The sequence below is a fragment of the Pseudoliparis swirei genome, chromosome 8 (assembly GCF_029220125.1).
Source record: "Pseudoliparis swirei isolate HS2019 ecotype Mariana Trench chromosome 8, NWPU_hadal_v1, whole genome shotgun sequence".
Classification (NCBI taxonomy): domain Eukaryota; kingdom Metazoa; phylum Chordata; class Actinopteri; order Perciformes; family Liparidae; genus Pseudoliparis; species Pseudoliparis swirei.
In genome coordinates this window covers 20,762,835-20,776,496 of record NC_079395.1, presented here as the reverse complement: position 1 = coordinate 20,776,496, position 13,662 = coordinate 20,762,835, and the positions used below count along the sequence as shown (strand labels likewise).

Here is a 13,662-nt window from a genome sequence, read left to right as displayed (position 1 = left end):
GTTATGTGCACCCCTGTGTATACATGTATATATCCATCTTTTGTCATGAATCTTTATGTTCTCACAAAAATATACCGAGAATATCGGTAATATGTGATTAATCATGATTAATCCACAGAAACCTGTGATTAATTTGATTACATTTTATTATCGTTTCACAGCCCTAATATATATATATATATTTTTTCCCTTTTAAATTGATTATGAGCTGGAAACTAAGCAGCAATGTGATATATGACAGGCAGACACCTCATTAAATACAAAAACAAAAACAGTTAAACACAAGTAAATGTAGTTTGTGTATTCAAATTCAAATGAAATGTTAATGAATAACACAATGAATCAATGTTCAATGACACTTTCCCAATGATTTTATGAATTAGTTGAAGTTAATGTTGATGTATTGTTCAGGTTGTCAGATGTGTTTTTTACTTCATTAAAAATGTCGCCCATTTGTACCAAGCTGTAACCTGGATGACTCGGCAGATTCATTTAAGCGCATCCTGCGTTGGTTCGTCACCGGGTTACAGCGAGAGCAACCGCGTCCTTTGGGGTCCGTGGCATCACCGGCAGCGCGCCGTCTTCCCTCCTCCTCACTCCCGCTGTTAAGAGAGACGCGTGCGTGAACCGAATTCTGTCGGCTCGGGTGAGAGACGGAAAGAAAAAGGCACGCCGCCGTCTTCTCGGGTAGGGGAAACCTAGGGAGGAGAGGAGCGGGAGAGGAGAGATGGAGAGGAGGGGAAAGGTTTGAGGTGCGAGGCTCACACCGGTACTTTATTGAGGGAAATAATCGTGCTCTAATGACAGGTACGGTAGATAACTGTCGTAAGAGCGCCGGCGGCGCCCAGGCGCAGCGTCTGTGGCGGCTAACCTGTCGCACTGGAGAGGACACGGGTCCACACGGGTCACGATGCCCTGTCCTCTCTTCTGACGAACGGCCCGGTCACGGTCTCATGCGAGGAGGGGCAGGAAACTTCGGGCGGCGGACACGACGCGCGGGGGGGGGAGAAAAACCGAGCGCAGGGCGTAAGACCGAGTTAAGGGGAGAGGAGGCGGAGATCAGTAACTCCTCTATATGATTCGCGATCGTTCGGGCCTGATGAATGACGCGTGCACATAGACAGTGGTAGCTGTTATTCTCGCACGCGCACCCGGATGATGTCAGATCGATCTCCGCGGAGAGAAATGCTGGGTATTCAATAATCTAGTCTCCTTCCAAACACGCTCGAGGTTACTAGGCTCGTAGAGTGGCTGGCGGGACACTTATTAATATTCTTATTCTTAGGACAAACTCCGCGACGAGGACTCGGTGTTACGAGTCCCTCTCTTTGTCCCCGAACCAACCACGGCTCGACGGAGAGACGGAGGTCTACCGGCTGCAGCGATATCTCTCTTTAGTACAAAATGTCAGTTACCAGTGTGTGAGGAATCAGTATGTGCCCTGAGTGACGTAGATCAGTGGGTGTAGCCGTGCAGATGTCGCTCAGACTCACCTCGGGCGGCGGGGTCCGCTGGTCTCGGTCTCCTCGGGCGGGTTGACGGGTGAAGAAATAGGACTCACAAAAAAGTAGGTCCACGAACCGAATGTAAAGTTTAAGACTGCAAGGCAGCCAAGTATTTTATTCAAAAAAGGAAGAAAGAAATAAACAAAGTACAATTATTAATGATTTCCTCTCGGGAGCCTGCCTTAAAAGTCACAAGAACTTAAAAACTCTTTTCTTCAGCCTTTCAGAAAAGAAAGAAGAAAAATGGACAGGCGCCCGTGAGTTCTTCACGGACGCCTGACGCAAACCACAACATATGAAAAAACCCTTTTTTCTCAAAAACTCTCCCAAAGACCCTCACAAACTCTCTTTTCCTTTTCCCTGTCCGTCACCTTTATACCCTCGGCTCCTCCCACTTTTACCGGATATCCGTCCCCCTCTTTGGGGTGCTGATGGGGGGTTCACCCCCCCCCCCTCTCTTCCTGAGAGGTTCTGGAGAGACTCTCTGTCCCACTTCAAAGAGGGGGACCGTTGTCTTCTCTTATCTCTCAGGCATTTAGGGTACCCGCTTTATGATCCTTTCAGACCTGGTGAGACTTCCCGATGCCAGTGACATCAAACACACTCTAACCGGGGGTCAGGATTCAGAACATATTGGGAGACATATATCACATTATCATATCAATGACCATTGATCTACAGGCAGGTTAACACACATGAATCCAGGCTGGTGTTTATTCACTTCGTAGTAACAGCCTCTCTGGCCCATTTGGTCAGGATATGGGCTTCGAACACCCAATCAACCAGGTCTTCATTTGAGTATCACAAGAGGTGCCATGGTCCTGTCGTGTCGAGCCGGTTGTAAACGCCTCCGCTGACCCCTCAGGACCTGTGTTCTGTCACACCTGGCCCTCTGCTTCTCGTCCCAGCGATGGCCTCGATGCTTTCATCTGATTTTACAGCCACTCTCCCTGTCGGCCGGCATGATGGATTCCTTGTTGCTTTCCTATTGTCGTAGTCTAATGGAACTGGGGTCCCCTTTGATCTGTTTTATTACCCACATTCCGCATTTACTTTTCCCGGCCTGGTCTATTCTCGCTAATCCCAGAAAAATTCGCATTTATTTGTCCCACTTCTAACACCGCGCTGTGCATGCATTACCTTTTTCTTCCCCTCAACGTTGTTTTTTGGGAGACATCTGAATCTTCCTGTCAGCCCACCCAACTGTGCACCTCTGGGCCTCGTCTCCCCGCGGTGACTCCGATGTGTAACGACCGCGGCCCCGCGGCGCGTTGAAGCGGCTCCCCCGTCTCCTCCCCGATGTTCTTTTCTTTTCTCTTTTTCGTTACAGTGTGCAGGAGTTTGGTGGGGAATGACATCGGGCTGCGGTCACTTCGCCTCCTCACTGTTTAGTCCCCGAGCTGCCACTCCCCATTAATCTCCATCATTCTCCCTCCTTCACCCCTGCCTCTTGGCATCAGTCTCATACCCTGCCTTCTCTCTCTCTCTCTATGTCTCTCTGTCTCTCTCTCTGTATCTTTCTCTCTGTGTTTCTCTCTCCATCATTCTCCCTCCCTCACCCCTGCCTCTTGGCATCAGTCTTGTACCCTGCCTTCCCTCTCTCTCTCTCTATGTCTCTCTGTTTCTCTCTCTCTCTCTCTGTCTCTCTCCCCATCATTCTCCCTCCCTCACCCCTGCCTCTTGGCATCAGTCTCATACCATGCCTTGTGTCTCTCTCTCTGTGTGTCTGTCTCTCTCTCTCTCCATCTCTGCTGTCTTTCCGCCGTCTGCTCTCCTGCTCTCTCCATCGCCCTCTGTGTCTCACTCTCATCCCTCCCTCCCCGCAGTTAAATGGATGCGAGCCAAAGTTTCTCAATTGACATGTTTACACACAGCCCGCCTCGTAAATAATGCTTGTGATTTGCGTGGGCGGGGCATGGGAGGGGGGGGGGGACTCTGGGAAGGGCGGGAAAAGGATTTGAAGTGAGACACTGAAACCCAGCTCATGGGCTTTAAGGAGTGGTGGAGAGGGTTCAAATAAGGGGGAGGACTGAGAAATATAAGTTTATTATTTATATTTTATTCCCTCTTTCCTCTGATCCGTTTCTGCTTCTTCTGTTTGTTTTTCTTCAGTCCCTGGCCTTACACCATCTTCCAGCGCGGGTTTGATCTGGTGATGGGAGAACAGCCCTCTGATCGCATTTTCAGGTAAGGGGGGGGGGGGGGCGGGGGGGAGACTGAGGGTTTTATCTAATACGCTTTTCTTTTTTTTATAAAGAAAATTGCACAGGTTTAAATAACTTTTTGTAATTCTGCAACAGGTTGGAAATACTGTCACCTTAAAATGTGTTCTGTAATGCAGTGAGACCATTTTCCTATTTTGAAATGGGACAAGCTGTCACGCCGATGTCACAGGTAGCGAGGTGCAGGAGCTCATGCGCAGAGAAACAAGCCGGATCGAAACTTCAATAACAAAAAGGCGCTCTTTAATGAGGCAAAAAACACCGAGGAGACAGAGTAGAAAGAGTAGACACAGAACAGACACAGAACAGACCCTTACACATGCAGTCACTTGTGTTCTGATTCATCTCCGAGTAACACGTTTGTGAAATGTATTGGAAACAAGAGTCTTAAATTTGATGGGCGTAAATAATAATGAGGAAATAATAACATGTGTGTCGCAAAAGTTATTATTTCCTCATTATTGTGGCATTAACGTCTCTATGTTTAAGGTCCCAACGTGATTTTGAAGGGAGTCAGTACTTTCCTGAAGTCAATTTTGATCTGCCCTTGATGCAAATAGCTATATCCATTAGAGGTTTTCAAATATCAAGAAAGAAAGTTAATTATCCGGTTTCCAGCATAATTAAAAATCATAACCTTTTTTTTTGGAGCTTGCCGCATGGAGTGAGATCAGCTCCTCAGCGTTTAATTGATTTCCTAGCTTTATTAGCCATGAGGGATACGCATGGATTTAAATTTTTAAAAATGGGCATTTTGATTGGACCACTCCAAAGTGGGCGGGCTTAAAATGCCGAACAATAAGGAGACACGTATTCCTTGTTGCTCAATGTCACTGATGGATTGATGGACGAATGGCATGTTATTGGCTCAGTGTATCCTAAACGTCCATAAGGAGAAAGGAGAGGAGAGAGGTGCTCAGTGTATCCTAAACGTCCATAAGGAGAGAGGAGAGAGAGGTGCTCAGTGTATCCTAAGCGTCCATAAGGAGAGAGGAGAGGAGAGAGGTGCTCAGTGTATCCTAAGCGTCCATAAGGAGAGAGGAGAGGAGAGAGGTGCTCAGTGTATCCTAAACGTCCATAAGGAGAGAGGAGAGGAGAGAGGAGCTCAGTGTATCCTAGACGTCCATAAGGAGAGAGGAGAGGACAGAGGAGCTCAGTGTATCCTCAGCGTCCATAAGGAGAGAGGAGAGGAGAGAGGAGCTCAGTGTATCCTAAGCGTCCATAAGGAGAGAGGAGAGGAGAGAGGAGCTCAGTGTATCCTAAGCGTCCATAAGGAGAGAGAAGAGGAGAGAGGTGCTCAGTGTATCCTAAGCGTCCATAAGGAGAGAGGAGAGGAGAGAGGTGCTCAGTGTATCCTAAGCGTCCATAAGGAGAGAGGAGAGAGGTGCTCAGTGTATCCTAAGCGTCCATAAGGAGAGAGGAGAGGAGAGAGGTGCTCAGTGTATCCTAAGCGTCCCCCTCAGCCTCTAGCAGCATCTCTAGGTCTCTCCAGGTGAACCTGGTTCAGGTCTAACTATAAGACCATCAAGAGGAAAGTCTTCAGTCTCCATGAGGCGACTGTGTCTCCTCCAGGACTGAAGGTGGAAGCTGGTTCCATAAAAGAGGAGGAGCTTGATAACTAAAGGCTCTGGCTCCCATCCTACTTTTTAAGACTCGAGGAACTACAAGTAGCCCTGCATTTAGTGAGCGCAGCTCTCTAGTGGGGCAATATGGTACGACAACCCATAACGGGGGAGTTTTTCTAAAAGACTTCTGATCTTTGAAAACGCTTCAACTTTTGTCCAAAGGGGCCGCCAAAATCGATTTGTATGTCCAGGCCTTTTGAATTATGAACTGTAAAAACGGAAAAAAAGCGTAGCTGTATTGTTCTTAAGTTGTCAACGCGCCGCTGTCTTATTTTCTTACATTTGGCATCAAGCTTTATTCTCTACTTGTAGCCTTCATTTTCCCTGAAGATTGCGACCAATTTAAACACCGATAATGTCATCAAGCGGTAGCCCATTACATCTTGCTATTATAAGACATGTACTTTATGATAATAAAGTTTAATAAAGGGATTACTCTTTTTATTAAGCACGATTGGCATTTCAGGTAAGCGGGAACCTTGTGTTTTATCTAACCTGCACCAAAAAAAAGTAACGAGTTGTAATTCTGCAACAGGTCGGAGAGACTGTCACCTTAAAAGGTGTTATGTAATGCAATTTTGGTACTTTCAAATAGGACAGTCACTTTTTTTCCCTTCTGCCAGGTCAAGTAATCATTGTGTTTCATCTCCAACGAACACGTTTGTGAAATTTATTTGATAATTGCCGTAATTAATAAAGAGGAAATAATAAGTTTTGCGACAGTGTGGCCTCGTCTTTCTGAGAAACACAATGTTTCCCCCAAAAAGACACAGCCGATCTAACGGAGGATGCACCACCAGTGTTTTATTATAAGTGCGACAGTGCAGCAGCAAAAACAACAGCTGGCAGTCCCCCGTACATCCGAAGGGCTTAAAATCCGTCACCCTCCATGCTGGGTATGTTCCCCCCCCCACCCCGCCTCTAAAAGAGGCCCTTTGGCCTCTAACTCCATCCAGCCGTGTGGTTTAAAAAAAAAAAGTCTTCGTCCTCGGGTTCTGCTGCCGCACAGCCATCCATCCTAATTTCAAAAAACATTCACCAAAGCAGATAACACCGTTAAACACAGGAGCAAAATGAGCCAATTAGAATCGCAGCGGAACTCGGAGACAAAGCCGACTCCGGGATGCAAAATGCTTCAGCGTCGAAGGAGATGAATGCACACACACACACGGCGAGGCAAAGAGGAGGGGGAGTGGCCCTCTGAGGACTGCAGCTTTGTTTTCTCAACAACACTTTTTTCTCTCACGGGGGACTCTCAGTGTTTTCCACCTCCAGACTTTCTCGCGGCGGTCCGTCTACGTCGTGCAGCGTCGCGCCGGTCCCCAGTCGTCCATTAAGATGGCGGCGCTCGTTAAGCGGCTGCTAATTTGTTCCCGCGGTCACCGTGCGCGCGTACGTCACACGGCATCGCAGCGAGAGTTTCAGCATGCAATCCCACAAGAGATGACGCCATGACTCGTGGGAGGGTCGATGACAGCTTCCTGTGAAAAGAAAGAGACAACGTGGACATTTTTGTCTTTTAATTGACTTCTCGATGCCGGTGTTAAATGGCAGCGCTTTGATCTGCCGAAAAAAGAACTTGACTTTTAAGCAAAGGGAGTAATCGGGCAGGATGTAATGAAGTGTTTCCACAGCGGTGCAATCACCGTGTTCTTAAAGCGACCGGTGACACATATGCACGCTGGCCTTTGCTTATGCTAAGTTAGCAAATTAGCAAATGCAAATTGCACAATTGTGAACGGGGGTAATATGTGTAGTCTGCATAAAAGAACAAAAAAAGGCTGTTAACCATTCAATCAACAAGTCCCCCCTCCTTTGTGCCATAAGTAAGAATGCATAATTCATAAGCGCTAATATCGCGTTTGATGTTAATTAGGGTTCACTGCTACGCTTAAACGGTACCTGTTGTGATCTCGAATGTGTAGCCAGATCAAAAGATAATGTGTTTCTAAAGGTTATTCATGCACTGACGGTCCAGTATTCAATAACAATACGTAGTTTAGGCTGTTCAAAGTCCCTCAACTCCGACAAGCTTCATTGCACTGGTGCTTGAATATGGCGCAGGTGGTGTGACGTCACATCGTTGAGCGATCGACAGCCAACCACAGTGGATGTGTTCAGAAACCAATGTAAACAACGTCGAGCGCTCGCAAACAAATGCTGAGAACTTGATAATAATATAGAAAACGGGCGAAATATGGACGATGAAAGATTGTCAGATTCAGCAACTGGATACTTGTATGAACCATTAAAAGCAGACTATCCCCATTTAGTGAATTGTGACAGCGATGATAGCGATGATTCTGATGAAGTTGATGCCGAAGGACCGCCGGTCCAGATGCTTCACCGTGCGGACCGTGCACGCAAGTCGGCGGACGTTTGGTGCAGTTGTGGGAAATGTGTGCCACAAAAAACAGACATAGAGTGCATTTGTTGTAAAGAACACAAACTTATGTCCGATGATATAGTGACATTAGACCTCATCTGCTTTACACAAAAGCGTGAGCTTGATAGCTACATCGCGCATAAGCCAGCGCTGGAGATGTCTTTCATTGATGCAATGATCGGCCGACATGTTCGGGGGTGCTAGTGACTTTTTCTTTGCTCCGTCCGTCCCGATGCGCGCAAACCGGTGTCGGGAGCTCCGCGGCGCACGAGACGGCGGGCAGAGGACTGTTAACGCAACACGTAGAGACAGAAATGACATGCTGCTGCTGTAATGTGGCGCTATAGAGAAAGTGACAGGGGGGCGGGCCAATTTTTTTTATGTCATGCGATCTACCAATACTACGCCGCGATCGACTGGCAGGTCGCCGCGATCGACGTATTGAGCACCTCTGATATAGATTGTGTAATTCTTGAGGCCACCGATCTATCCCAAGAAGCAACGCGTGTAGAAGTGGCTCCGGATTGGCTGAATTCCTTTCAACGACTCTACGTCATAGTGACCTTTGACATGAGTAAATAACTGGCAAGATGTCTGCGCCCTGAAGCGTTCACGGACTCGGAATGTTGACAAAGAAATGTAAAGCCTCGGGCTATGCGTGACTTGTTGACAATAGCGGCGGGGAAAATATGATTTATTTGATGCGCCTAATGGATGTAGCACGTTGTTGTTTTTGACTACAGGTACCCTTTAAAGTTGGAGAGTGTCGCGTTTTAAAGATTGATGATACTCATTCAGTGTGTTTACATGATGGTATAATTCGAATCTTGCTTTAGTCGGACTATGCTATCTTTTGGGGGATCTGCTATTATCCCAATATACATGGCAGTGAGTAATTTGAATCATTGGCCGAAAGCATCTCATATCCGATACGATAGGTGGCGCTTTCTTCATTACCACTCGTGGTGATACAGCCATTTCCGCTTGACCTCTTCACCACTACCAACAACAACCAACAACATCAACATTTCGAGAAAGAACCATGAACTTTAGTATGTTCAACTCCTTCAATACATGAAGCATAAATTCTGTCTGCTCTTCGGTCCAGAAATGTGTGGTGGCTCTTGTGTTCTCCAGAGCGTTGTTTGTTTGTTTTCTGCCGGCCAGGCTCCCGGCAGTGACAACTCATCGTCTCTTTCGACTTCCGGGTCACGACATGGGAGGGAGGGAGGAGGGTGGCGGGATCTCAAGCATGCGCAAAGACGCAAAGTCCAGTTCCTAATCCAATTCACCGTTACATGCCGCGATAGTCGAATTATCAACCGGATCGGATCGAGTTATCCAGGGGTGTTAATCGGATCGTAGTCGGACCGCACATAGTCGAACAAAGGTGTTTACATGAAACGGATAATTCGATTTCAGTCCGACTAAGCCAGTTATTCGAATGCATGTAAACACGGTCATTGACTCGCAGCTGAAGAATAGTGTTGGAGCTCTTCTTCCAACACTCCGTTGTTTACAGATGTATAGCCCTGTTTGGTCCTTTCGGCCCATTATTTATGTTTTTCTTTGGTTGTGTTCAGGGTTTCTGGTATTCATTGCGGCCATTAGCTCACAGTGTCCTCCTGCTCAACGAAGAGCTCTGAAAAAAAGGAAACCTTTGCTCAAAAGGTGATATAAATAAATATGTATGACATATAAATATCCTCAAGGCAACTTGATGGCATTATTATGAAGCGCTGATGCAGCGGAAAAACCATTTGTCTTTGAAATGACGTGGATATGGATATTGTTTTTGCACAACGGGAGAACTAGGACCTTGGTGGAGTGTTTACCTTAAAGGGGAACTGCTCCAGTTTTATACGTGAAGATCAGGATTTTCTCATTTCCTTTAGTTTTTCTTACCCCATAAAGTAAATATTTGGTCAGCATTTCTTTTGAGCCGAGGGATAGAAAAACCGTCCTGCACTTTGGCCAATTCAAAAACCTTGATGTTTGTTTTGAGTCAAATGTTTTCTCAACTAACACATGGAGTCCCTTGGAACTAGATTCAGAACCTGGTGTCCCCTTAGGGCTCGATCACACCCGACGCGACTCTCACAAACGCGTCGCTAGCGAAACCATTGATTTCCTATGGTACCGCCTTTCATGCCTTTTAAATGCCGCGTGGCGCCTTTTTCTAGCATTTTTTAGGAGCGCTTAAAAATATTCTCAACGAGGCGCACCGCTCATCAATGTCACACTCGGCCAAGGCAGCCAATCGGATCAAGCAAGAGGCGGGCTTTCGTTCCTGTTTACCCGCTGAGACACTCATATTAGCGGTATTTAATTACGAAGAGCTTTATAATTCTAAATCGAAACACGACTCCAACTGACTCCTGCTCAGCCGGAAGTGCAACTGAAAGCGCTCATCATCGAGACACAATTCGCCGAATAGATGCTGGTATTTGCCGTACCTCTTTCCTTTTTTTATTTTTAATATCGTGATCCTCCGCGCTATTTTGCCTGGCGCGTTTTTGCCAAGGCGTTTGTGAAGCGGCTGCGCTTTTAAAAGTTGCGTCTGGTGTGATCGCGCCCTGAGGCTGCGTTCACAACAAAAGCGTTGCGAAATTTTGCGCGCAAGTAGATCCCATGCAAGGTCAATGACGGACACGAATGGTAGCGATTGATTCACATTTTTGATGCACGGCGGCGTGGAATGATGCGAATTGTGCTGTGCGAAAAATGTGCCTGGCTGCTTCGATCTATATACATATATATATATATATATATATATATATATATATAGGCTATTCATTTTATGAATCCAAACACAAGGCCGTTAGATGTTCCGACGTTTGTGGGATGTCCACAAAAAGTATTAACAGAACTAGAGGTTAGTTCTTCCGTGGTGGATGGCGGAAATGATAACTGTTTCCACGGAGTAAAGCCACAGAGATAAGCCCCGCCCCCTCTAAGGCACGAATGACGTGAAAAGCCAAACAACGACACTCGATGGAACCGTTTGCTTTTTGGTGTTTTTTGCTTGGTTGCAATCTGCAACTTCACCACTAGTTGTGCCAAATCCTATATGCTGGCTCTTTTATGTAAACGGCTTCAAGGCGGTAAAACTCAGCACGGCTCGTTTGATGAAGCTTTTCAATCCTTTTTCCCAATCTTGTTTTTTTCCGATGGGTTTCTGTATTTGTCCTTTTCGTGTGTCACAACGCCATTTTTCTTTCTTCAATCTCGACCAATCCCCGCCCCCTTTCTCGTCCTCTGCAGATTCACATACACCTTAGGAGAAGGGATGTGGCTGCCGTTGAGCAAGAGCTTCGTCATCCCGCCCGCCGAGCTCGCCATCAACCCCTCGGCCAAGTGCAAGACGGACATGACGGTCATGGAGGACGCGGTGGACGTACGGTGAGATAACGTTTGCTGGTTCCATTTTCCACTGTTAGCGTTTCTCCCGACACTCAACAGGAAAAAACTCCAACCAAAAAGAAGTAGGATCTTGCTAAGCTTTGAGATTTTACCCCTTCTCATATTGCGCCATTCCAGATGAAAATATATATATTGGCTTTTCTTTCTTAGGACCATCTGTTTTTTCTTCCTATCGGTATACTCTTACTTAATCAGCATTTGGTGGTTTTTTATTCGTTATTGTTGCAGCGAGTCTTCAGCGGCCCGTTGCGCTTGATGCTGAGGTCTTAGCGGTCATGATTTAGCGGGTAATAAAACTTTAACATCTCACACAAAATCAATTATGAAGAGGCAGAGAAGCTAGGGTGAGGGGAAAATAAATAAATAAAGAATTACTCGGCTATAGAGTGCATTTCGATTGTTAAATGGATCATAATTCCTCCAAAGAAAATGTACTTTTGTGTCTGTGTTGCAGCGAGAACCAAAACAATGCTGCAGTATTAAAGTGGACTCGGCCGAGGCGCATCAGAATAAAGGGGCGGGGCTCAGAGATGGTAGTGTTGTACAAAACTTCTTGATAAAAAAAACCCATTATGACGAAAAATACTCATGATTGGATGTCTAGACAGCTGATGGAGTTTGTTGTCGTGTTATGTGTGTGTGAGTGTGTGTCTGTGTGCGCGCTGAAAGATGTAGTAGATCGTTGTGTGTCACTATGGTTCCCATTTCACATTCTCCAATAAACTGCAGTTGTCACTATTAAATGTTAACATTTAGAGAAATAAATTTAGCGGAAATTGCTATTGCAATCGAGCATGAAGAGATCCTCGGCTTCAAACAATGATTGAGTGGTTATTATTAAAAATGGCTCCGGATAAGTCATCGTCTGTACTTTTAGCTCTTTTAATATCTTCAAATGCGTGATCTGGGCCAACCACTTCCTCCGGATGACATTACAGAATGTACCCATCCGAACACAGGTAATGACATCTCCTTTGTTAAAACAAGAGTTATTGATGACGTTCTGCTTCCACAACGCATTTCCCAGAGGAATTGGAGGAGCCGCTCACAGCTGGAAGAAAAGATGAAACTAGTTGTTGTCACACAAAATGTGTCTAGTTTCATTATCAGTCGCATTCTTAAGTTGCACTTTCAGTGTTGTTTGCCTGTTAGTCAATGGTTGAGTCTGAGTAATTGTGTCTGAATCACAGTTAATTTGCATAATTTTTTTAATGGCCAGCCGGGGGCGACTCCTTCGTTTGTAAAAAGAAGTTTCTGCAGACTCCTCCGGTTGTATAGAAGTTACTGCGTCGTGTGTTAAAGCTGCATTCTCTCTCCTGACCACCGGGAGGTGATTCCTCTGATTGTATAACAATCTATGCTTCATGTGTTAAAGCTGCATTCTCTCTCTACTGACCACCAGGGGGCGACTCCTCTGGTTGTATAGAAGTCCATGCTTCATGTGTTAAAGCTGCATTCTCTCTCTACTGACCACCAGGGGGTGACTCCTCTGGTTGTATAGAAGTCCATGCTTCGTGTGTTACAGCTGCATTCTCTCTCTACTGACCACCAGGGGGTGATTCCTCTGGTTGTATAGAAGTCCATGCTTCATGTGTTAAAGCTACATTCTCTCTCGACTGACCACCAGGGGGCGACTCCTCTGGTTGTATAGAAGTCCATGCTTCATGTGTTAAAGCTGCATTCTCTCTCTACTGACCACCAGGGGGAGACTCCTCTGGTTGTATAGAAGTCCATGCTTCATGTGTTAAAGCTGCATTCTCTCTCTATTGACCACCAGGGGGCGACTCCTCTGGTTGTATAGAAGTCCATGCTTCATGTGTTAAAGCTGCATTCTCTCTCTACTGAACACCAGGGGGTGACTCCTCTGGTTGTATAGAAGTTTATTCTACTATAGTTCTCTCTTGATGTATTCCCTCAGTAAACATTGGAAACATGAGTTCATGTCTCCTTCGATACAGCGTGATAAGTAGGTGTATATTTCCCCTCCTCCTAACCTTCCAAAGGACATAACTATACTCTTTATTCAGTGTTCCGCATCGTTCCGGATCAACGGGAGTTAACGTGAGCGCGTGTGGTTTGACAGTAGGACTGTCCGTGTGAACACAAGAGCTGGGCTAATGTAATTAGCGGTGGGGATTTGTCTTTTAGTGTATGCCGGAACATGCCCCGTCAACTAGTGAGTGCAGCACCACCGTGTCAGATCCGGCCCTAATTCACCCGATGGCTATTTGTCCTGTGAAAACCACGTCGGGTGAAATTAGTCTCGCTCGAATGAAGATCCCCATCATCGTTTTTTCTCATTAGCATGTGGGCAATCAAGGAGTTTTTTTTTCTTCCTCTTTTTCGTTTCCCCTGCCACCGGACAGTTTTCGAGCCCTCGAGGAAACTGACCATGTTTTTCCAGCTCATTATCGGGGGGGTGTGTGAGGTCACATTCTCAGGTTTTAACATCATATCCCATCATATTTTAAGATTTGCCGTGACAAATTGTGGGCCTTCAT

The 13,662-nt window shown here is 46.1% G+C and overlaps 1 protein-coding gene across 2 annotated transcripts in view; it reads left to right on the top strand.

The window, feature by feature from the left end:
• astn1 (astrotactin 1) overlaps window positions 1-13,662 on the top strand; it is a 462,961-nt gene that overhangs the window by 161,633 nt on the left and 287,666 nt on the right. For both annotated transcript variants that reach the window (XM_056421820.1, XM_056421821.1), the window contains exons 10-11: window positions 3,618-3,692; window positions 11,003-11,140. In XM_056421820.1, the coding sequence (XP_056277795.1) occupies window positions 3,618-3,692; window positions 11,003-11,140 (213 nt within the window). The remainder of the gene's footprint in view (window positions 1-3,617; window positions 3,693-11,002; window positions 11,141-13,662) is intronic.